Genomic DNA, 26,197 nt, shown 5'->3' with positions numbered 1-26,197 from the left:
CTATGTTGTAATCCTTTTCCCTCTACCATTTTGATTTATCATGATTCATATAAATCTGTACTTTCTTTTCACAATTGATCACATATAGGTCATGTTGTTACAATTCAAATTATGTGCACCACTTCTTCTGGTGATATATATGTTTTGTTTAGCTTATTAAATCTTGTTGGAATAGGCAACCCAAAAGAAAGATACATTTTCTTGTATAAAAGAAAGCTGGATCAATAATTGAAACTCATAAACAATTGCAGACAATATTACAAGCACTTACCTTATAGGTAGCTCAAAATAATTAAGCCTCAAGGACAACTACAATAGTTACCAGAAGTGTAAGAGACCAAATAAGTAATTGTGTGACCAATGCATAAACTTCATTCCAAGAATCACTTGGAAGTCGTCTAGTGGCACCGCCATCATGTTTGTGCTCCTACTCCATGTTCCGATCTTGATGGGGACTCCCTTTGCTAGCCCGGAGATCCGCTATGCCTCCAAGTTCACCGCCTTCATCCAACTTAGGTTCTTCTCCAAAATCAACCCAAGTCGCTTTGCTACTTGATCGACAATATAATTGTGGGTAGCGCCCGTGTCCATTGCACGAGTTGTTTGGCCATTGAGCTTAATGTCCACGTATATCAGCTTGCTACTCCCTGCTTTTTGTGGTTTTGCCTTCATGTTCTCTCTCATTTGATCCCGTAATGCATTCAACAAACGCATTACTCCCATCCGAGGACCTTGCAACTCCTTATCGTTGCTACTGGATTCTGAATTACTTGAACTGAGGGTGACGGCCTTGCCCTTGTCTGATTTGGGAGAATGGATTGAAGTTGTTAAGGCATTGAGTGTGTTTCTATGGACACTCCCTCACCATGTACGGCCCTTCGCACAAGAAGCATCTGCCAGGTTTTAAGGCCTTGCCTTTTGAGCTTGGCTCTTTGTGGGAACTCTTCTTCCTTTGCTCACCCCCGGGCTCCTTCCCTCGAGAATATTTTGGAGGGTGATTTCTTGAAGATTGTTTCCTTTTCCCCTAGTCCTCCGAGGAAACAAAATCGGTGAGCCTTTCTACGACCGCAATTGCCCCGATCACATCGGTGACATTCCTTCGATGCAGTTCTTGTTGAGCCCATAACTTCAGGCCATCAAGGAAGCTGAACAGCTTATCCTTCTCGGACATGTCTTGTATATCCAGCATCAGTACAAAAAAATGCTTCACATAGTCTTGAATGGAAGTACTTTGGCGAAGTTGTCTTAGCTTCCTCCATGCAATGAACTCTGTGTTCTCGGGTAGGAACTAAGTTCTCAACTCCCGCTTCAAGTCCTCCCATGTGTCCACCCAACACAGACCTTGTTGGATCTCCTCCCAACGAGTTCGCCACCAAAGTTTTACATCCTCATTCAGATACATAGTCCCTATTGAAACTTTAGTATCTTCATAATCGGGCCTTGTAGCTCGAAAATACTATTCCATGTCAAACAAGAAATTCTCGAGCTCCTTTGCGTCCCTAGCACCTCCATAGCAATGAGGCTCAAGTGTCCTCATGTTTTGTAGCTGCGCAACACGGGTGTTGCTCCCTCTCGCATTTAGTGCCCTTATGAGCGTTGTCACTTTGGAAGTGAGTTCTGCCATGACTTCCTGCAGGTGTTGTACAGAGTCTTTGGTGTCTTCCGTCAGTCGATCGACCAGGGACTTGACCTTATCAATTCAAGATTCCGCTTCTTCTTGTCATCTCTCTACCACAACAAGCCTTCTTTCGCCTTGGTAGAGTACCTTTAACCCTTCGTTGACCGTTACCACCACCCGATACAGCCCTGTATTGTCCGATAAGAGGCTAGATCAATGATACTACCTGATAGCGAACACTTTGCGTACCGATCTGCTAGCGGACCGATGCATACCACTCAGTACAGGCAGTATCATTTAGTATTGTAATCCTTGGGCAAAACTACCTAAAAATAGGCCATGTAGACAACCATTTCGAGTGTTTTCTAGCTTCGTAGAGTGGTACAAAGTGTCAACCAATACAGCACCGTGGAACTACCTGGGTGGCACATGACTGGATGGGCCTTTAGGGTATTATCTAGGGCTAGATCGTTGTCTTGTTCTACAATAGTGCCATGTGGGCACTTGTTAATACTTTTGGTCGTGGCGAACCACCTTAGACCCTTTGTCGCACGACTATTCAGAGCTTCCGAAGTCTATATTTGCAATTAGTATTACCTATCAAGTGTTTGATAAAATGTCTACCAATGGAATCCTGAGTTAAATGCTTCTTCTAACTCATCTTCTTCTCTTTTGAAAGGGGTCCTTAGAGGCCCCTAAGATGCTACAACGAGGTTGACCCTTTATAGACGGACATATCAAGGTGTCGTACGACTTAGGCAAAACGAGCTCGGAACTGATTGGGGGGATGGCGAGGAGGGGAGGAAGAAGTACAAAAGGAAGAAGGAAGAAGATGATCGAAAAAAGAAGCAAAGAGGAAGGGGAGGCAATGGAAGAGAAAGAGGAGAGGCAAAGGTAGCATACCCAAAACGCTCTCAGCAGCATGCGATGGTGACATATTGTCATAGACCTAATGGAATTGCCTAAATCATTATATCAACAAAGGGTCAACCTAAGTGCAATCCTACACAACCTCATGCAACCCGAAAGACTTGCAAAATATGAAGTTTATTAGCTTCAAAAATAAGCGATAGACAAGTCTCATCATCTCACTCATAATAACTATAGACTTGGTGGAATTTAGCAAACACTTGGAAGGCAAGGACTTCAAACAATAAAATGATAGTCACAATCCAACAACGACCTATTAACTAGTGTTGGAATTATTGGTAAGCCTATACACGATTTGCATACAAGTTTGTGCTTCCAAACCGGAGCCCAGCACTACACGAGAGCACCATCTAGCCTTATGCCACCCGATTGGTTCCAAGGAGCTGAGATGGCTGACATTTTGGTTATGTCACTAGCTTGAGAAAAAATCAAGTTACAACACATAAAAACAGGACTGTTCTAGCCCATTTTTGCCTTGTTTGGCGATAGATCATTGCATAGCCTTATAAACTGGTTTAAAAAACAAGGGAAAGCTACTGAAAACCAAGCAAAACACAAGAAAAAGTTATTGTACAAGAAAACAAGAGTATTGAACGATCCGATGATAAAGGTTTTATGGGAACACGATCACCATATGTTACATTCTCCCCAACTTAATCTGTCAATGGTTGCTGGTAGGCTTCAACGATCACTTCTTCATGTCGAAGGGTGACTTCTAGCACCCAAGTTGCTTTAGCTCTGGGAGGCTTACATCACTTTACCTAGTATTCAATCTGCTCCGCTTCGTTTGTAGACTTCGTATTACAATCTGCTAGGATAGCTTCAACTCACCTTTCATAAGACACTCAAGGAAGGGTGGTCGAGTTGAGATATTTATAAATATAACATAAAGCTTGTAGCTCTCATAGGCCACCAGGTGGCTCTAATAGGCGCATCAACACTCCTTTGATAGCAAAATTTGAAGCATGTGTGTAGACTTCAAATGGAATATGAAAATTTAAGTACATGCTCTTTCGAAACTACAGCCTTGAGGTCTTCGAATGTGGCTTCACACTTCTCTAACCATTGCCAAGGTTGCTTCTTCAACAGCTTTGTTGATTTGTCCATCTGAATTGATCCTTCATCAACTCGATAACCCAAGAATAGAATTTTTATCTAAGCAAGGTAACACTTCTCCCTCTGTACGAACAAAGTATTCTCTTAAAGATTCTCAAAAAACATACTCCTTCAAAGTTGAAGTGTAGATGAGATATCATCAAGATAGTTGACCACATATCCAGATACTCCTTTAACAGTTAGTTCATTAGAGTACAAAACATGGTCGAAGAGCATCATCAAGAACTCAAACACTACACTTGGTCACACTGATAGTGTTCGCTTTATCACCTTTAGCAAGTTGTGCCTACCAATATCATTGTGTTTTGAGAAGTACCTCGCTTTGCGTACTTGGTTGAACGAGTATGCAATGTGTCAGATATAATACTTGTTCTTCACCGTCAGCTTCTTAAACAATAATCCACACATAATCAAAGACTCGCATCATGTATCTTGTAAAAGAGAACTAAAGCTCCATAAGAAGCTTTCGAGCCACGGATGAGACCCCATTGTGTAGCTCATCTGACAGCTACCTAACCTCTGCCAAACATAGGTGGGGGACATGCAATAACAAGTTCTCACTGAAAGTCTCTTCTTAATAAAACACGTACAACAGTTGAATAAAGATTTCATGACGGCCTATAAGTCCCAAAATCTGTTATAAACACAAATCTTATTACATCTAAAATTTTCTAACCAACCCAATAAATTAAGTAGAACAAAAACAACCTTTAGATAATTGACTCCCAAGGTTTTTTCCTTAGATTGATTTTAAATATATTATTAGGAATATATCTTATAAAAAGTAAAGACTTTCCCTTGAATTTATTGAGTTTCATGAAGAAGACCTCTTGGCACACTTGAATAACGCAATGTAACCCCTCAACAAAGATTATTAATTTAACACTAATCACTTTTATGTCGTTGTAAATTATGTTTAAGAGCATCTATGTTTAAAATGAATAGCATAAGGAATCACTTGGGATCATTAACCAATTCACTATATAGGAACTCAAGTCATGCCCAAAATGTTAATACATATGGCACAACTAGCACCTAAGTCTAAATAGTTAATAGCAGACAAGTCCATGCAGTCAACTGCATTATCATTATAGGCACCCAATGCTAGATACAACCTAATCTATTGTCATTCCAAGGGCAATAGCACATAGAGACAACCACACGTGTCAGCGCCTTTCTATTGCTAGTTCAAATCATAAGCAGTTACTTGTAGATGATCATACTGTCTAGCCAATTTTTGGACACCTCAAATTTCTAATGACAATTCATGCCATCAATAATGGACTTCCAAATTCATCCGTTAGAAATCCCAATAATTACTTATCTTGGAGACCTAAGGACTAGAGCTTGCTAACACTAAGGATAAAGTAATTGATCAAGTACATCTATATTTTTATTTAAAATAGTTGTCATATTTCTGTTTTTCCTTTTTCTCTTTTCCTCCCACACTCTTCTCTCTCTCTCCCTCTCTCCTTCACATGTCTCGTATCTCCCCACCTCTACTTCTTCCACCTAATTGCATCAGCCGCCACTTCTTCCTCCTCACAGGTGTTGTAGCTTCCTCCACCTCCATATGCCTCCTACTTTATCTTCTCCTCCTCTTCCTCCTATTTTGCTACTACTATTCTACTATCGTATGCCTCCTACTTGTTGGGAAATCTATGGGGCGACATCATATATGCAGCGGAAGAACAAAAAACAAAATCCCCTATTCCCAAAGAGATGTTCGTCGTCGTGCGAAGATTAGTGCACAAAATCCGCGAAATAGAAAACTGCATATAGTAAAGATTGTTACCTAAGAAGATCGTATATCCCTGAATCCTTGCAGATCTCTAGGAGAGGGTGAAGGAGGTCAAACGCCCTCCTCTCTAGCAGTGATCCACACAGCAGGGCTGCGACGACGCTCCTCAAAACTCCAAGCCTGCTCTAAGGTGGAGAGGGGGAGGAGAATATGAGAGACAAGCAAAAGCTCTAGCCTATGAACTACTGAATCCCTCCTATTTATAGAGGTCCCCTGTCAACTTAACCCTAATGGATCCTCCCCTATTGGGTATTGGATCTTCATCCAACTACCCAAGCCTCTTAGATTAATGGATCTCTATCCAATAATCTCTCATGGGCTTTTATTGGATCTCGTTCATAGGATCCAATAATTTAGAGACTTATTGGATATCCAATAAGATAGGGGCTCCGACGGATATCTTATATCCGAACCTCTACTCATCACAACGCCAACCATATGTGTGTCACCCTTTAGGCCCAATATCGAGCTGGCCGCGAGTCATACATATCAGAACTCCTTCTGACTCAGTGAATTATTATCTCCATAATAATTCACTCGACTCATCGACTGCGAACGTACTAGGCCACTACGTCGCAGTCCCTAGACGATACAGGGGAATCCAATCCATTGAACCTGTCTGTCCTCAGTTACCACGTACCTATAGTCTCTCATCAATCTAATATCCCAAATACCGTATATCGGGCATGGTGCTGTCAGACCCATACGGTTTCTACTCGAGTCTCGCTCTAATCGGATTCTCCTGAAGAACTCTTTCTCTCTGAATCCGAATGACCCTGGCCAGGGATTTGTCTGAGCAAGAATACATGGGACATTCCTCTCATGACACCGAGAGTGGATGATCCTATATCGACACTCAATAGCCCTTGTAAGGTTAACTGTCACTCTCGATGATCGGTTGTACTAGATCTGAGACATCCAAACCTATAAATCTGGTATCAAAGAAAGGAGCACTCATACAGGACATCCTCGGTGTCTCAAGTCTAAAGACCAAATACACCATTGGGACTACGGAATTACTGTCTGGCAATAAGGTATTATCAACCATCCAGCATTCCGTAAGCGGATCAATCAATGAACTCATTCTCCAATGAGCACATGTACTGTATCTCTAGTGTCCTCACACGAGCAGCTATGAGACCAACTGCATCCATCATATGGACGGATATACAGCACACCAGTCTATCCGGTTATCTCGATTACCCTCTCAAGTAACCTATGACCGGGATTATTTAGGATCTGTGTTTAAAGGTGAATCAGTCTCATTATCATGATTTCATCATGATCTGATTCTCATTGCACAGATCCAAGGACATCACAATATATATATATATATATATATATATATATATATATATATATATATATATATATATATATATATATATATATATATATATATATATATAACAAGCAATATAAAGTGATAAATACCAAAATATAATAAGCAAAAAGACTGTGTGTCAAGTCACACGTGTCATCACTCACGTGATTGGCTCGCTGGGCACCTATGACTAGTACTACATACCTCTTCTACCTCATCCCAACAGCAACTGCTTCTTTCACCTCATAAGGGTGACAGCTTCCTCCTCCACCTCTTGTATGCCTCCTACTTCATCTTCTCCTCCTCTTCCTCTTAATTTGATACTCCGGTTTCTCTGCCTCCTCTTTCTCCATCTCTGCTGCCCCATCCCCTCCACCAGTCTTCCTTCTCCTCCTCCCCTTTTTCCCTCCCTATTTCTCTTTGTCACGTGGTATCTGTACCAAGTCTTAGTATAACAGTTCTTACCATACTTGTATGGTGTGACCATGAACCGCTATTGGCACTAGACCAAAATTTTAGGCCTTGTTTGGTACTTTGATTGGAAACCTTCCAAAATCTTTTAGTCCTCCAATGGAGCTCTTCTAAGTGATCTTTTAGTCCTCCAATGATGATGATGATAAGGAAAAGAGGAAGAGGAAGAGGAAGAGGAAAAGGAAGATGAGGAAAGGAGCAGAAGGAGAAGAAGAGGAAGAGGAAAAGGAAGATGAGGAAAGGAGCAAAAGGAGAAGAGGATGAGGAAAATGAAGGAGAAGAGGAAGAGGAAAGGAGCAGAAGGAGAATAAGAGGAGCAGAGGAAAATGAGAAGAGGAAGAGAAATGAAAGCAGATGTGGGGAGGAGCAAGAAAAGAGAATGCAAAGGAGAGAAGCACCAGAAGTTTTAGTGGTAGTAAGCCACGAGTGGTGGGCAGCAAGCAAGCGATGGGTAACAAACTAGAGGCTCATAGCATGGGCAAGCATCGTTGGGAAGTGGAGTAGTCAAGAAGTCGAAGAGTCTTTGTGCAAAGCACTGAGCATCAGAATTTTAAAAAGGAATCACAGGGAAAGAGGCGGTCTGCATCTTGGTTCATTCCAGAACTGCTAAATAAGTACTGGTACGAACCAATCCAAGCAAATGTGCATTCCTAAGTTAAATCACTTGAGAAGGTGATACTCATTCATCTTTTATGAGTTTGCCAAAGCCATGCGGTGAAGTTGGTGCCAATGCCGTTCCTGAACTCCCTATGTCTGATGGGAGGTGACGACCCCTGTGTGGTTCCCATCTCTCGGAGAGGAAGTAACGACCCCCCAATAAATATCGATATTATAATTAAAGGAAGGGGTACGAAAAGGAGAATTAACCTTCATGGCTGTTGTGAAGCTTGAGCCACTTGATTGGGAGGCCATTCATGAACTTGCTGTGGTGGCGAACGTTCTGAAGGAGTTCACAGACGTTATGCCACCTAAGTTGCCGAAAACTCTACTGCCACGTAGAGGCGTGAATCATCATATTGAGCTGGAGTTGGGAGTGAAGCCTCTAACAAGACCACCTTATCTCAATTCCCCTCTAGCGTTGGCAGAACTCAGAAAGCAATTAGACGAACTGCTAAGCGTTAGTCTTATTCGTAGTTCTAAAGCACCATTCGGAGCTCCAGTTCTCTTCCAAAAGAAACAAGATGGGAGCCTCCGACTATGCGTCGAATATCGAGCCCTCAACAAGGTGATGGTGAAGAACAAGTATCCCATCCCGCTCATCGCGGACTTTTCGACCATCTGGGCAAAGCAAAGTATTTCTCTAAATTCGACCTTTAGTCGGGGTATTGGCAGGTACGCTTTGCTGAAGGCAATGAAGCGAAGACTACATACGTGACCAGGTATGGAGTGTTTGAGTTCTTGGTGATGCCTTTCGGCTTAACCAACGCTCCGACCACATTCTGCACTTTTATGAACCAACTATTTAAGAAGTATTTGGATAAGTTTGTGGTCGTCTACTTGGATGATATCGTCGTCTACAGCCAAACGCTCGAGGAGCATGTCGAGCACCTTCGGACAATTTTCAAGGTTCTCAGGAAGAACACTTTGTTCATGAAAAGGGAGAAGTGCTACTTTGCTCAGGCGAAGATCTTATTTTTGGGACATCGAATCGGTGATGGTTCCATTCGGATGGACAAATCAAAAGTGCAAGCTGTTGCGGAATGGCGAACTTCAAAGAAGGTGCCGGAGCTGAGATCTTTACTTGGTTTCGTCAACTACTATCGACGCTTGATAGCTGGGTATTCGAAGCGCATAGCTCCACTGACGGAGTTGCTGAAGGAGCAGCCTTGGAGATGGTTCGATAAATGCAGAGCGACATTACAAGATCTAAAGGCTGTTGTGTTGGAAGAACTGGTGCTCAAATTGCCGGACTATGGGGAGCCCTTCGAAGTCCATATAGATGCTTCAAACTTTGCTATTGGGGGAGTACTCATACAGGAGGGTCACCCTGTGGCCTACGAGAGCCGCAAGCTCAACGAAACCGAGTGACGGTATTCGGTGCACGAGATGGAGATGACAACAGTGGTCCATTGTTTACGAGTTTGGCGACACTACCTTCTCGGATCGCGATTTGTACTGAGGACCGATAACATCTCTTTGAGTTACTTCTAAACTCAAAAGAAACTCTCCCCAAAGCAAGCACGATGATAGGACTTCCTGGATATGGCAATGGAGTACAAGCCTGGAATAGCAAATATTGTAGCTGATGCGTTGAGTCGAAAAGTGGAGCGGGTGAATGCCTTGCGACTGGAGGGCGGAGGCCATGCAAGTCAACTGCACTCCAACTTCTTTTCCAAGATCAGGGATGGATTGTACAGTGATTCTCAGGCAGTAACCCTGATGCAACTAATCAAAGAAGGCAAGGCACGACGATTTTGGGTCCAGGAGGGACTTATCTACACAAAAGGGTATAGGGTTTATGTTCCTCGAGTGGACAATTTGAGGTGTGAACTTTTGAGAGAGTGTCACGATTCCCTTTAGGCAGGACATCCAGGTATTCACCGAACATTGGCTCTCGTGGAGAGGGTTTTCTATTAGCCAAAGATGGGGAATGATGTGGAGGAATATGCTCGAATGTGCCTTACTTGCCAATAAGATAAGGTGGAGCAGCAGAAGCTAGTGGGACTTTTGGAGTCATTGCTTATACTAGAAAGGCCGTGGGAGAGCATTTCCTTGGACTTTATATCGAGCTTTCCGGTAGTAGAGGGACTCGGATCGATACTCGTAGTGGTCGATCGATTTTCAAAGTATGCAATTTTCATTGCTGCACCCCTACAATGTTCAGTAGAGGAGGCCGCCAAGCTGATGATGAAGAATGTGGTGAAGTATTGGGGAGTCCCGCACAATATCATCAGTGATCGAGACGCTTGGTTCTTGAGACGATTCTGGACCGAGCTATTTAAATTCTTGGGATTTAAGTTATACTTCTCCACAAGCCTCCACCCCCAGACGGATGGCCAGATTGAAAGGATAAACTCACTCTTTGAGCAATATATTCGACACTACGTGAGTGCCAACCAACGAGATTGGGTGAAGCTGTTGGCATAGCCCAATTCTCTTACAGCTTGTAGTGGAGCTCTACGTCCAACAAGAGCCCCTTCGAGATCATTACAGGACAACAACCATCGACTCCTCACACCTTGGCTATCGGGTATACTAGGAGTAGTCCGTCAGCATATCATATTACAAAAGAATGACACTGAAATGTAGATATTGCGCGGGCTTACTTGGATAAAGTAGCCAAAAATATGAAGAAGTGGGTAGACTTGGGAAGGCGACTATAGGAGTTCAAAGTCGGCGATTTGGTGTTGGTGAAGCTTCAACCAGCATCATTCCAATTCTTTAGGCACAAAGTACAAAAGGATTGATATGCAAATATGAAGGGCCCTTTCCAATTATCAGTAGGGTGGGCAACATCTCCTACAAGTTGCAGCTGCCGGCGTGACTCAAAATTCACAATGTTTTTCATGCCAGCAACTTGAAAGCCTACCACACAGATTCGCAAGATGCTTCCCGAAGTGTTCTAACTCGACTACCCCCAACCGGAGCCTCCTACAAGAAGCGAGTTGAAATCATTTTAGCGGATCGCAAGATAAAGCTACCTAATGGAGTTGAGCAGACTGAGTACTTGGTAAAGTGGCAAAAGCTTCCCCGAACCGAAGCCAGTTGGGAGCCCGAAGATGCTCTACAACATGAAGAAGAAGTCATCAAAAACTACCAACAAGCGTCGATAGTTTAAGTGGGGGAGAATGTCACGAACGATCGTTGCGCACCCGCAACAACTTCGTTCAACGAATTGTTCGTCACTTTTGCATGCTTGTACAAATATATGGCTGCATGTTTTGCCTTGGTTTTGTGTGTTTTTGCTTGAAAAATATAAGCAACGACAGTTCCCAACGCTGTAGTGCGATCGCTCGTCGCGTCGGGTCAAATTGCCCGAAAATGGCTCTGTTTTCGTGTGCCACAGCTTGTTTTTTTAGACCGCAGCCTCATGCAAAACGTCAGCCATCTCGACACCCTGTAACCCCTCGGGTGGCACCAGGGGGGATGAGGCTTCGGGTAGTGTCGGGCATTGAACAATCTTCACAAGTTCGCATGTTAACTTGACGGGAATTTGCCTTCGCGCCCGACACCCGGTGAGCAGTTGTTTGTGGATTTACAACAGTTCGTTCTACCTTCTAAAGTCTTTGTTTTTTCCTTCCTCTCTTTTTTCTCTTGCATTCAAGGTGTTCGCTGAATTGTTTGTAAAAGCTTCCCTCTTCGCGAGACATCGAGACTTGTCCGTCGCTCGTTTTCAAATTAATCAACTTTCTGTTTTACAGGTCCTTCGGGACCTGTACGAGGTTGCAACTAGGCTGACCCTTTGCGAGCGCATATGTCGCAAGGGCGCCTCATGATATAGGCAATCCTAGCTAAGTCCGAGGAGTTGGCGCAAGGGTGCTTCACGACTTAGGTAACTCCAGCTAAGTCTGTGACTTTGTCGCAAGGGTGCCTCACGATTTAGGCAATTTCAACTAAGTCCGTGACACCACGGACCTGAAAACACCCAAAATGGCTATTTGGATGGCCTGTTTTTGTGTAGTTTTGCCCCTGGGCGATGACTACACACGACCTGCGTGTACACAACTGAAAAGTCCACAAAAACTAACCAAACCAAGCCTACTACAAGCCCTCTACATGTCATGCAAAGTATGAATAAAACTAGAAGAGACGGACACACAGAAACATTACATCGAACACCTTGTGCACAGACTTGTTTGCGACAATACAGATACCGTACACTGAAATTTTCTAGACCTGTACTGGTTCGGCTATGGACTGGCAGGTCTGGTAATCGAAACTTTGAACTTTGGTGTATCCAGTATGTACCTAGTATAATAAGTATGACAAGCAATCCGGTTTATCCATCTTTTGTATTTTGTGGATAAAACTCGTTCAGTATAGTTTCAGAATTTTGAAAATGTCTTCGAGTATGCCACTGTTGATATCTTTATTTTCTGTTATTCTTGAATTTGAGACCTGTATGCAAAATGCAAAACTGTGGTGAGTTTTTTTAAAAGCAGTGTTTGGTAGTTAAAAGAATTGTCATAATTATATGTTATATTTCTGGTACATTGATTTGTCTAATTTGTGTTCACAATTTCCATTTTAAATGGAAAGCAATTTTTTTACATGCTTCTTTTTCATTAGCCACAAAAATGAATTAACATACATTTTGAACTGCATGGATAAATCATTTATTTATTTTTGATGATTCAGTTTGAGGATATCGGGTTGCATGGAACCAAAGTTTTAATTTATAATTTGTGGATGAATGATGATGGCCTCCTGGAATTGGACTTTGAGGATGATGAGGAGGTACTTAATATTTTTGCTGATGTATCAACTATAAATGAAAGTTGCAAAGTTTACTATTTATTGAGCTATAAAAGTTATTCATGCATCAAACAGGACGCAATTTATTTTACCATATTTTATCTATAAGCGAACATTCTACCATGTTGGATACAAGGGTTTGTGTACAAAAGTTGTGGCAGTAACCATATTCTCTCATTGCTGATATGTTGAATTTTTGCATGGGTTATTCTTGATGCCATGGGGAGTGTGGCCTATCACATGTTTGATAAGATAGAGTAACCATAACCTGGAACTTCTAAAGGGCCTTTCTACCAACTGATTCGTGATCATAAAATCATTATAGTTGATACTGCAATTGATATTTGGCTTGCAATTTATGGAGAATTTGTAAATTCACATGTGCTTTTATATGATCAAGAACCATGCTGCATACCAGGAATGTTCAGACTGTGGCCTGTAAGTTGGCAAAGTGCTGGTCTCACGCTTGTTGACACCCCAAAGCAATTCTTACAGAATACAAAAGTGTTGGGTTTTGTGCTTTTGTGGCAAAATATTTAATACTTAAGGCAAAATATTAGTTTCTAAACTGAAATGAAGATTTTGTAATTGCATTTCATGCAAAGGCATCTTTCAAATTCTACTTGAAGTAGTTACAAATTAGTCAGTCTTCCAAATTCTACTCGAGGATGCCAGCTAGCTTAGCTGGTTAAGGCTTTGACTATTAATAGTGCCTTAAACTATTAAAAGCAAGGGTCAAATCCCATCCGTATCACTTACCATTTGGACAAAAGAAAAGAAGATTGTACTTATAATGTAAAATTTGAATCTTTAATATGAATGCCACTTTATATTTAAATCTCTAGTATATTTGAAAACCCCTGCATAGTTAAATTTGATGGGATTATATAGTTTCAACTTTAAACTTTCAATGATACAAATTGCGTGTTTCTGATGATATAACAAAAAGTAACCCCATAGAAGTAATTGAAATTGTGTTTACTTTCTTGGGTTATAGACTTCAATAGTGAATTTGGAATACTGACATAGTTGGCTTTAGTAAAAGAAGATAGTTTCATTGACAATAAAACCACTGGAATCTTTTGATCTCACAAAAAGTAATGCCTTTAAGAAGTAATCTAAATCGTGTTTCTAATATTTTGGATTACAGACTTAAAATCACTTGACTTATATAATATACTACTTAATGAATGCTAAACCATTCTCCATCATGATGGGGATCAGCCGCTTTATCTCTATTTGTTTTGTTATAGAATGCTAGCATGCACCACTCCTACCTAGGTTTTTCTTCTTTAAGGGAAAATCGGTCACCTTCTTCTTGAGTTGAAAATATTTTTCCTCCCATCTCTAAATTGGAGTCCTCCAAGAGCTGGCATACTGGATTTCAAGACAGGATGTGCCTAAAGAGAGAGTACAAATTGGTCACCTTCTTCTTGAGTTGAAAATATTTTTTTTCCCATCTCGAAGTAGGAGTCCTCCAAGAGTTGGCATACTGGATTTGAAGATGGGATGTGCCTTCTCCAAGCTATATACAAAGTTGACACCACCATTTGGAAATGGACCTTAGTGGTGTTGTTGGGCCATATGGTCCCTTGGAGTAAGCTGGTGATAATATGGTGCATTATGATAATTCCTCTTTTTAGCTTTATATTGCCTCTGTGGCGGTGGTCCATCTAGATAATAGCAATGGAATAAGTTATATTGAAGCTCCCATATGGCTTTGTTAGCAAGATTCTAAATCTTTGGTCTTAGACATATTTTGATAATTATTGGATGTAGTGATACTGGCATACCGGACAGTATACCAACCGGTACCACCTGGTATCAGCTGAAAAGTTGTAGACATTAAAGACCAACAAGTACCAGGCCATATGGTTTATACTGGTCCATGTTTGTACTGGTAAATACCAGTCGGTGTGAACAGTATTAACCAGTTTTTAAAACCATGATCATAAAGACTGTGGTTCCATCTAATACACATCTTGATCTGTACATTACCATCAACGCAGTGTGATGACTGTATATATAGTGACCTAGTAGTTAGAATGAGGGAATATGAGGAGAATTTGAGGGGAGGAAATAAATAGACCATAAGGTCTGAAGAACTCATACCTTCATTAAATCAAATTCAATAGCATGACTAAATACTAAACATTATTCATCTAAAGTGCATAGTTCTTGACCATCATGATGAGAAGAAAGAAAACTCAAAATCTAATCAGTACTATTTTATTTAGGACTTCAAGTCTTATCCAGGTCCTAACAGATAAAAGTCCAACTAAGAATATGTGACTATTGAACATAAAATAAACAAATATTCGAACTAAATTCCCAAAAAAAAATCAAAATTTAATTAATTGGACATGTAACTCAAGTAATCTAGGAGTCAAATAGGCACTCTCCTTGGTCCCATTACATAGGTGTATATCTTCAGTTTTTAAGATTGACAGAAAGGAATGACATGATATATGACTGTTCAGGTAGGGCTTTGACTTGGATGTCCAAAATATTTCAAGGATTTGTGCAACTGCAAGTAGCTTTTATCTATATGTCACTTGTTCAATGCGGTGACCTTAATTTGCAGCATTTGATTCTATTTCAAATCTTCTGCTGAAGGAGTGGGAATGGACGCATAACTAGAGCCTGATAGACCAATGTAAGAAAAAATATTAAATTAACAAAAATAACCACAAATTTGAATTTGATCTTTTGATTTTCCTTGGATTGGAAAAATTATATGATTCTCATTTAATTTGAATCTTAATTTGCTTAGATTTATAGGTTAGGAGGAGTGATTGAGAAATTTCTAAGAGGATTTGAGTGAAAGAGGGAAATAAACAAGTGGTCTCTATTGGGAAGAGGATGGAAAGGGGTGAGAAGATTCAGGCCAGGCAATAAGCTTATTGTCCAGTATGCTGTGTACACTTGATAGTTACCTTTCCTCCGGTCTGGTTTGTTGTTGATTGAGTATTACAGGTCCTTAATGACCAGTATTGTAATCCATCTGATAATTTATTGAAGAATTCACTGTGGTTAACGTTACTGTCTGCGGCACTACAATTTTTCATTTTTTCGAGTAAGATTTGCATCTAGAAGTATTGGAGAACACTCAGAATTTCAGATGATTAAATTATGTTGCAACTGTTCTTATGAAATATTCTTTTGTGAGCAGAAAATACTTTTAGTAATTGTCATACACCCACTACGCTCTCACTATTTAACTCTATTTAATTGCAGGATATATTACTGAGAGATCAAGCCTACAGTGGAGGCTTTTCAAGGTCTAACAAAGAAATTGTACATTGTCATATTTCATATACACTTAAATATTCACTGCGGGTGAGTGTGCATGTTATTCTTGTGTATGTTGGACATATTTTGCATATATACATGTTAACCAGAATTGAATATCTGCAGGCTTATGCTTCCATTCTTTATCTACGGAAGTTTTCAAGTTTCCAGATTATATTACGAGGCAAGCCTGTCGAGCAAGTCAATCTTGCAGATGAGATGAAATTTATGAAAACAATTACTTATAAGCCTCAAGTTTGTAACGATGCAGAAGATGTAAGTCATTCTTTTTGTCCTGTGTAGATCTTTATTCTTTCATCTACCACAATTCTTTTTCATTCATTACTTGATTTCAAAAATGCTTTTCTGTTGCAAGAATTATGAAAGTGCTTTTCTCTTTTTAATGCTTGCATGGCCAGCGGGAAATTGCCTAAAGAAATGAAGTAGACACAGATGTCACTATTCTATGATACTTCTTATCATTTAGCCATTTTTGCTTAGTATATGTTAACCAATTGGACCCATGGTAGTCCTAGCCAGTCATCATACCTGCATACCATGTGTCGGGATGTCTATTGAGTTTTGAAACAAGCCTAAAAGAAAGGTAGAGAAAAAAAAAAATACTGCCTAGTACTAAGTCCTATATTTTGCATATCGTTCAATTTACCTTGCTTTATGTGTCGATCGACTATTGGATTGGTAACTACCATTTGTATTGAGCAATAGGTGGTATTGCAAACCTTGGTTTTGGCCAAATCGAAAGGAAAGATTCAACTTCTTGTAGATGAGGTAATGGTCATAATCAATATTCTTAATCTCGTATCGTACCGATGTATCGAGCTTTTCTCAGTACGATACGATACACCATATCGAGCGGTACGGCAGGGCGTATCGAGCAATACGCCTAAAATAGGCATAAAACCCTTCGAAAATACGTAAAAAATTTAAAAATAAGTTTGATAGGGTTTTTAAGTTAGAAATAAATATACATTTAGCATAGTTTGAGCAAAACTAATGTAAATTAGGTAAGAATAGTGCCACATATCTTTTTCGGGCTTTGAGGAGTAGCCTTTTATAAGGTTCGCAATTTCGGTCTGTTCTGGATTGTCCTTCCGTTAGTACTGAATTATCTACAAAAAATATATTTGAATTGTTAAATTATTTTGTTTTTGTATATAACTTAAACTTTAAGATTCAAATGAATTAAGTAATCACATATGTAGATATACCTGATTCTACCACTAAAACAAATAACGAGCCACCACAAGTGGTGGATCGGGGTCCTTGATTCTATGTATCTGTATATTAATATGATATGTTTGTCGGACCTAATCCTGAAATTAATCTCACGATATAGTGTGTTGATACACTGTATGCCATTGGTGGATCAATGTGGTGATGACATAGGTTGATCGTCATGAATCACATGTGTTCGAGGTGACTTTTGAGGTATATATTAGTGAATGTTAGAATTTCTACTTTTGTTATTGATTTGTTGTACTATCGCCCAACTCGAAGGACTTTGTAGGGGTTATTATTTAGATGAAGTAATACAATGTAAAATGTGGGGTTTAGAGTTTTACTTTAATGAATCCACCACTTATGATGATGTTTTTTTTCTATGCAATACAATGTAATATTTCTTGACTACATGTATATATTGACACTTTTAGATGAAGTCCAGTTGTTGGTTCTAATTAGTCCCTCGTTGTGAGCTAATGCATTGTGATGACTAGTTAGCTCTATAATGTGATAAATTGTAATGTGGAATTTTATCAGGGTTAATGTAGTCGTTTGGTTGGAAATCATTTAGGTTTTATCTTATGTAACCTTAGGCTAGTTAGCCCATCAGGCTTGAGTCATTGCTATAGGTGGCAGCAAATAGCAATGGCGGCGACATTAGTTCCATGCTCCTCGCGAGCCTTAGTTGAAGAATCAAGGTGTTTTTCATTTTTCTATTGGGTTGGATTGGGCCGTGCGGGATGAGGACGATTTGCATACCAATCTATGCTTGGATTGGTGTGAACCGCTCGTTTCTTACTGACCCGAGCAAAACAAAGAATTCTGACAATGGAATCCCTTGGTATATCTGATGAATGAAGTGTGTTTAGGTATACTTGACATGGACACTAGGGATTTAAACAAGTGACAACAAGATAATGTAAAGTGGCCCTCCACTGGATATAGATCAAAATGGGAGCAGTTAGTATATACTTCACTCCCTTGAATGTGCATTTACCAACTACTTTTTAGGTGCAAGGCCCATGCGGTTTTACATTTAGTTCATGATAATCTAGAGATTGTTGTAGGTGAGTGATAAGACCTTAGGGTTTTATCAGAGAAGAAGAGAAAGAAAAGGGATCATCAGTTCGAGGGGATCGACCTCCTAGGGTTTGCCAAAAGGTGGAATAATATTTCGTAGATAGATGAAAAGAAACATATACATCTATATTTATAGAGTTTGACCCCTGAGTCCATCAGGACTTGGACTCCTAATTAATAAATAAATCTCAAATAAGCCCCTATCTGACTCTTACTGAACTAGACAAACTCAATAAAACATTATTCAAAGCTTATAAAATAAAAGGGATCCTAACAATTCCTCCCCCTTTAAATCAGCCTTGTCATCAAGGCTGAGCAACATTAAACTCTGGGAGCTTCTCTTTCAGCACTTTAGTCACAGGATATCTGCGGCGCATCACAACCCGTTGATCAAGTAAGCAGGGTTTCCACTTCTTGATAGTGTAAGCAATAGGCCTACTTTCCGGTGTAGTAGTCATTGCAGTCTTTTGAAGAACCCTCTCCATCCGATGGCCAGTGGTAGTTGTGACCTTATTTCCACGTCTTCCCTTTAGGATCATTTGCTTTTCATTAATAAAAAAACTTCATGATTAGTTAAAAAAAATTCCAAGAAATATCACCCAAGGTTAATAGCCATTTAATTGCAAGCACCACTTCGAAGTCTTCCAAGGGCAGCAAAAAGAAATCTACAAGCAACTCTTGGCCTTGTATAATTAATTTTATCTTCGAACACTTGCTATCACAAGTTAAAATCCATCCATCAGCGACCTTTACTTCGAATTTATTACAGCCTTCAATGTGGTAGGTCAATCGGTCAACAACCTTACTGTCTATAAAATTGTTAGTTCTACCAGTATTAATCAAAATTGTAACAGGTTGATGTTCCAAAGTTTCTCCAACTTTCATAGTTTGTGGGTTAGAGTAGCCGACTAATGCATGCACTGTATGTATGATAGGTTCAACATCTTCATCAGAATCCATACCTTCATAATCAGTATCCACATTGTCAACTTTCGGTTCCTCCTCAATTGGTTGAATCATCAGAAGTTGCTCTTGTTTACATCGATGCTCCTTACTCCACTTTTCATCATAGAGCCAGCACAAACCCTTCCTTGATCTTTCCTTGAGTTCTTCTCGGGTTAGTCTTCAGGTGTTAGGGTTTCGACTAGGAATAGATGAGGCTGGTGGCTTGTTGATCATCTATTTATTGTCACTTCTGTTTCGACGATTCTCTCTACTGATTTTTTCCTCATGCAAATGTGCAAATGAGATTGCGGCTGTCATAATGCGGGGTTGGCGAGCTTTGACTTCATACCGGATATCTGGAGTTCTTCGATAAATGTTCCTACCAGTTGTTGTTCGGATCAGTCTCTGGCTTGATTTGACAATTGTTCAAATTTTCTATGATATTCTAGCACTATAGAAGTTTGATGAATTTTAGCGAGCTGCCCATTAACACTCTTGTATTCAGATGGTCCAAAGCGAATGAGAAGTTCTCTCTTGAATTGCTCTCATGAGGGGACTTCGTGACAGGTTTCGTACCAATCATACCATTGGATTGCATCTCCATCTAGTTGGATTGAAACTATTTCCACCTTGGATTCTTCTAGAGTTTTGTGAAAACAAAAAAATTTTTCTACCCTAGAGATCCAACTGGTCGGATCTCCATCTTCCCATCTTGAGAATTCCACCTTCGTGTTGGGGTAGCTTGTGTCCTATTTTTGGTTCCTTTTTTCAGTGTCTCCAGGTTGGTTCAACGTAAGACTTGAACTTTCATCTTGTTAAAGCTTGCTGAAGCTCTCCAGTAGGCTCATTTTGAAATCATTAAGTGTTTCTTGTAGCCAGTTCTCAATTCTGGTTTCCAAGGCTTTTAGTTGAGCTTTCACTGAATTACCGGTAGCCATTACATAGGACTGTAGATCTGTAATCCTTGACTCTTGTTTCTGGTGTCTAGTCTAGGGCATCAACACTGCCCTATTCGGTGCGACTGCTGTGAAGTTTGGCCCGAGGCAGCATTGAGGGCGTGAGGGATCGGGAAGCTACCAAGGAAGCGGACGTCGAGAGCAGCGTGGGGGCTCGCTGTGGTCAATGCGAGGAGGATGCTGCTGCCAAGGCTGAGAGGCAGTGATGGTGGCGTGGCTAGGAGCTGCATTAAGGGCGTGAGGGATCGCTGTGAGGCTGTTGAGGAAGCGGACATCGAGAGCAGCGTGAGGGCTTGCTGTAGTCGTTGCGAGGATGCTGCTATCGAGGCTGCCCTGTTTCGGTCGCTGCGTGGAGGAAAGGTTGTTGTCGAGGCTAAGAGGCGGTGGTGGTGGTGCGGTTGGGAGTAGCGAGAGGGAGGTCTGCTAGCTGGGAAACAACGGTGATCGGCGTGGGGAGTTGCCTTGTTTCTGTCGCTGCGTGGAGGAAGACTACTGCCGAGGCTGAGGAGAAAGATAGCGATTGCGGCGGCTAGGGCATGAGATGGCGACGGAGGGGGTTGTAGATGCCGATCGTGCACGATCGCTGTGTGCGCGGTTGGAGGCAAAAGCGTTGCTGCGAACGGCTGCGGTCGCGACCTAAGGGGAGGCAGCGAGGGTCGCGGGTGATGCTGGGCGCTACTGGCGGTGGCGTCTCCAGCGGAAGAAACAATCTCCTTCTCCGCACCAATCGCTTGACAATAATTGAGGAGAGAGATGGCAGTTGCAGCAGTTGGGGTGTGAGATGGCGACGGAGGGGGTTGCAGATGTCGATTGCGTGCAGTTGCTGCATGCACGGTTGTGGCAGAAGGTGGGCTGAGGCTTGGGCCTCTATAGCGGAAGGTGGGATGAAGAATTGCCGTGGAAACGTCTAGGGTTAGGAGTAGTGAGGAGTCGCTGAGGTTAGGAAACAACGACGGTGGCCCTTTCTCGCTTGAGCGGGTTGCCGACCCCTCTTTTTTTTTTTTGAGATGATGATGGCTGTGGCGACGAAGTGATATGAGAAATTGCAGCAAAAACTTCGAGGATCGTTGCTCTGATACCAAATGATAAGACCATAGGGTTTTATCATAGATGTAGAGAAAGAAAAGGGATGATCACTTCGAGGGGATCGGCCTCCTTGATCACTTCGAGGGGATCGACCTCCTAGGGTTTTCCAAAAGGTGGAATAATATTTCATAAATAGATGAAAAGGAATAGATACATCCATATTTATAGAATTCCCCCCCTGAGTCCATCAGGACTTGGACTCCTAATAAATAAATAAATAAATCTCAAATAAGCCCCTATTCGATTCTTATTGAACTAGACAAACTCAATAAAATATTATTCAAAGCTCAGAAAATAAAAAGGATCCTAATAGTGAGATGGTTGGTGCTGTATTGGTTCTGGACTCAAATAGCATTTTGTTTTAATTGAGAGATTTAAAGAAGAAGTTATGGCTGTAGGAACTCTTATCACACACTAGTTCTGAGTCTTCTGACAAGTGCACAATCTAAACCTCATAGTTATGCAGCTTTTGCTCTGTATTAATTTGACCTACTTAAGTTTAGACCTCTCCACAAATCCTTCGTTTCATAGCACTTCAGGTTACAAAATTTTTATAGATAGTTCATCCCAATACATTCAAAATGGTCATGTATGGTACAATTGGTGTGAGTATGAAATATTGATATGAAGTTGCGACTTTGGAATAAATTTTGAAGTTTGAAATAAGTATCACACTGTCATTGAAATGTATTTGGCTGATTTGTGGAGGACCCAGTTACATTGCAACTAATACCAGTTCATACTGCATGGGCAAGTTAGTGGAGAAAATTTTGATTCTCCTCTGTGTTGTGGCAGTGTGTGGTGAAAATTATGTACAGTCATTCTGCTTAGCTGATTGAAGTTGCAATGTTGTTTTTGTTTGGCACCTCTGTAGTTGAAGGAAGCTTTTCACCATTAAGACATTGGACTCTTGAGATTCCATAGTTCTGATAATGGAGATTGCTGACAAAGATTAAAGCAGAACAGAAAACATGTGAATGTAAATAAACAAAAGTAGCACAGATGTGAATGGTGATACCCTTGACTAAGAATATAATAGGCATAATGCAGAATTATGTCCAAGGTGGTAGAGAACTATTTCATTGTTTGTGACTTTGTGGGAGAACATCATGCAACCTTCTGTGATAATGTATTATTCCACATTAAACCATATTTCAAAGAAGAATTTAGGTTCATTATTATATGGAACATGCTGATGGATTGACAACTACATACAGTGGTGATAGACATTGTGCTTATTTGTTGGTTAAGTGTAGAATGGATAAAAAATGCATTTTTAGCACAATTGAAGCCTACTTTGGAAGATGTATCATGACAGGAATGCAATAACTCCAGTTGTCAGCTGGAAGGCCCTCAGCATAGATAGTTGAAAATGTTATTCATGCCTCGTGACAAATGCAGCAGTTCCATTTTACATCTCAATTGGGCCTCAATTGTACATGGTTGAAAACTTGACATTAGTGCCTGTGAAGGTTGAAGCCAGAAGCATTATATAGACCCAAATGTTCAGGTAAATGGAACATACTGAAGAATGTTAGATGGAATAATCATAAAAAATAAAGCAAATGAGTTGCAGAAATCAAGACTGTTGGTAAAAGTTTCAATTTCACACACTGTGTGATTATGCGCCATGATGGCAAACAAGGATTTCTGTGCCTTGTTCTGAGCACATGGCTGGCATGTTTAAAACCATGCCCTTCATATAGCCAACTGGGCAGTGCACCCTGGGTATTGTCATAGAGACCAGGGTTTGCCGTACCGAGCCTTACCGCCCGGTACGGGCGGTATGTACCGGTCCGACAGGTTTTCGGTACGCGGACCGACTGTAACCGTTCCGAGGTACTGTATCACTGTAGCAGTTTACTATAACATTGTAGCAGTGCTACAGTAATCGGTACACCCAGGTGTATCGCTCGGTATACCGTACCGTACCGGTACCGAGCCCGGGTCGAAATACCGGTATGGTACGGTATTGCGAACCTTGATAGAGACATCTAGGAAATTATGTGTCTTAATATGAATGTGCATGGCTTCATAACAATTTATTATGATCTTCAACCTTGCTTATTCAGTAATCAATGCATGTAAAGAGAGTTTTTGTATCTCTGCTAAAAGTCTCGAAAGTTACTTGGTATTTAAAGTAGACTTCTGAGTTCTGATAAGAGTGGTCGACACAATGGTAATTGGTGTATGTTCTAGCTTTTAAAAAGGGTACTATGTTTTTGCTTGAGTATAATATTTAATAACTTACAAGATAGAAACTGGCTGTAGTACACATTAACAATGTTTAACTTTAACCTATCATTAACCACAGAGTAATATATGATTACCTGACAAAGGACTCTTTCTTTCACTTTGTTGTCCATACATTGTCTTAGGTGAGTATGTTTAGTTATACTTGTCGATGTTTTGTTACTTAAAGAAAATTTCTCTATTTCATTATATTTTTCTTTTCATTCTCTCATTTTATTTGGTTTGATACATTACCACTTTTCACAATATAGGTGTCGGTGCGGGTGACAATTGGCTTTGCAAAAGAGGCTCCTGTTCTGGGAATTTTTGGCTTTAATGTCTATCATAAAAACCGTCTTATTATGGTGTGGTTATTTTGTCATATAACTAAGTTCTTGTTTACTGTTTTTGTTACAGTTTTTTTATTTTTGTTCATGCTGTTATTGAAGAGTATCATGAAACTTTTTACAATTGGGTTTGCAAAAGAGGCTACTGTTCTCAGAATTTTTTGGCTTTAATGCTTATTATAAAGACAGTCTTGTTATGGTTTGATTATTTTATCATACAATCAAGGATCTTGTTTACTATTCTAGGGTATGGCTTATTATTATTTTTGTTCATTCTGTTATCCAAGAGTGTTTTGGACTTCCCTACATGTATCACTAGATAGTTATATTCAAACTTGTAGTGGTGCATGGTATAAAATTTTTATGGGATTTCACGGTAGATTTAGGTGATTCCTTATCATGGTTGGCTAGTAACTACAAGAAATGCTGTGTGCCATACCATGGCAATACTCCAGTTGGAGTGACATTTTCTCTTTTTTGTTATTATGGCCTTGGTAAACCCATGACATTAATTAAATAATTTGCAAGATTAGCACTGACGCACTGTTATCAGGATAGCTTACGATGATGTGATCAAGATAAGCAAACAAAATAAAATTTTATTTTAAAATAAATAATTGACATATCCAATAAATAAATTCTAAAATAAAATTTTAAAAATTATAAAGAAGTAAAACCTTCAAAATTAAAGTAGAGTTTATTGAGAGAAAACTATTACATACTAAGGATTCTTTTACCTTCATATTTTTTAAAATATCTATTTTTTTTAAAAAATTGAGACTAAAATCAAAATTAAAAAATGTAAAAGTTTATGATGAACATAAATATGCATTAATTTCTTAAAAGGTATCATAAGTATATTATTGTAGTAACTAGTGAGTAACTACTAAATGTCTTTACAAAAGATATTAAACTCATCCGCTTGTAGCTTAGCCCCAGGGAATCTCTATGTACATGAGCATAGGTAACATAGACAACTAAAGGAAGAAATCTTGTCTGAAAATGGTGATCACGGGAATTGAGATTTTTGAACTCATGATATGTTGGTACTCTGTAATATCATGCTACTTTCTTAGGAGGTTAACAACTAACATCTTTGTATATCCTTTCCTCTTGATTGTACACAATAGTGGACAACAAAGATTGCATAATGGTGGTAGATGACAAATGCAATGGTTGCAGCAAGTACATACAAAGCTTTATACCTCTATTTCACATACTCATTGTCTTCATCTCTTGCCTTCATCTCAAAATTTCTTTTCACCTTCTCCTTCCATTTTTCTGCATTAGGTTGTCAATTATGCTAATCTTTGGTTGAGTTTGAATAATTAAAACAAGTTTCTAATTAAAACGGTGATAAATTTGCCAAAACTGGGTTGGTCTTGGATGACATCTTTACAATTGGACATCTTGTTTAAAATTAGGTTTGTGTGTGTGTGTTTGGTGCATATGATATTTATTTTTCACATCAGTTAAATTGGTCATGGACTTGGTAAGAATCTGAACTTTTCTGTGACATAGTTCTCTGGGATTTTTGCTTGTTTTTTAGAGTTGGTACTCTATTTTTTTTCTTTATTTAAACCAAAAGGAAACTATAACAAGACTTTTCTTTGGAGTTTTATTATGCTGTTGGTTTCAAGATATGCATATTCATAGCCACGTATTCTGCCTTGCTTGGATTGGTGAATTTTTTTATGCAGATGCATTAACTATTGTATGCAAGAGGAAAATTAATCATATCAATGTTATTGGAAAATTAATCATATAGTCAAACCAGAGAAAAGTAAAAACAGAAAGAACTTCCTAAATAGATCTATTCAGTTATCTAGTGTATGTAGACAAATAAGATAATATAATTAGGAATGAATCAACAATCATATCCTAGTCTATAACATCAAATAAGGTAGCATGTCGAGAATCAAATAATAGCAAATCAGATCTCAATAAATCAAAACATAACAAATCTTGACATATCTCAACACTCCCCCTCAAGCTGGCTCAAAGATAATCAACATCCCCAGCTTGCTAGTCAAGTGATCAAACTGCTGGTTTTGAACGCCCTTTGTGAAAATATTTGTAACTTGTTGCTTGGTAGGGATAAATGGAGTCCGTAATAGTCCGTCATCCAACTTCTTTTTTAATAAAATGCCGATCAACCTCAATGTGCTTTGTTCTATCATGATGCACTGAGTGGCGAGAGATACTCATTAATGCCTTGTTATCTGAATATAACTTTATTGGCTGATTTCAAGAAACTCTTAACTCACTTAGAAGTCTTTTTACCTAAAGGAGTTCACATATTCCTTGTGCAATAGCTCAAAATTCAGCTTCGCACTACTTCTA

The 26,197-nt window shown here is 39.8% G+C and overlaps 1 protein-coding gene across 7 annotated transcripts in view; it reads left to right on the top strand.

Moving 5' to 3' along the window:
* The window catches only part of LOC135610214 (protein MICRORCHIDIA 2-like), a 71,393-nt gene that overhangs the window by 8,204 nt on the left and 36,992 nt on the right, over positions 1-26,197 (top strand). For all 7 annotated transcript variants that reach the window (XR_010486071.1, XM_065104431.1, XM_065104430.1 and 4 more), the window contains exons 9-12: positions 12,559-12,657; positions 15,913-16,014; positions 16,093-16,242; positions 23,780-23,872. Coding sequence is in view for 6 of the 7 variants with exons in the window: in XM_065104431.1 (XP_064960503.1) it covers positions 12,559-12,657; positions 15,913-16,014; positions 16,093-16,242; positions 23,780-23,872 (444 nt within the window). In the remaining variant the exon portion in view is untranslated. The remainder of the gene's footprint in view (positions 1-12,558; positions 12,658-15,912; positions 16,015-16,092; positions 16,243-23,779; positions 23,873-26,197) is intronic.

The sequence above is a fragment of the Musa acuminata genome, chromosome BXJ2-4 (genome assembly GCF_036884655.1).
Source record: "Musa acuminata AAA Group cultivar baxijiao chromosome BXJ2-4, Cavendish_Baxijiao_AAA, whole genome shotgun sequence".
Taxonomy (NCBI): Eukaryota; Viridiplantae; Streptophyta; class Magnoliopsida; order Zingiberales; family Musaceae; genus Musa; species Musa acuminata.
This window is presented reverse-complemented; position numbering and strand designations above follow the sequence as displayed.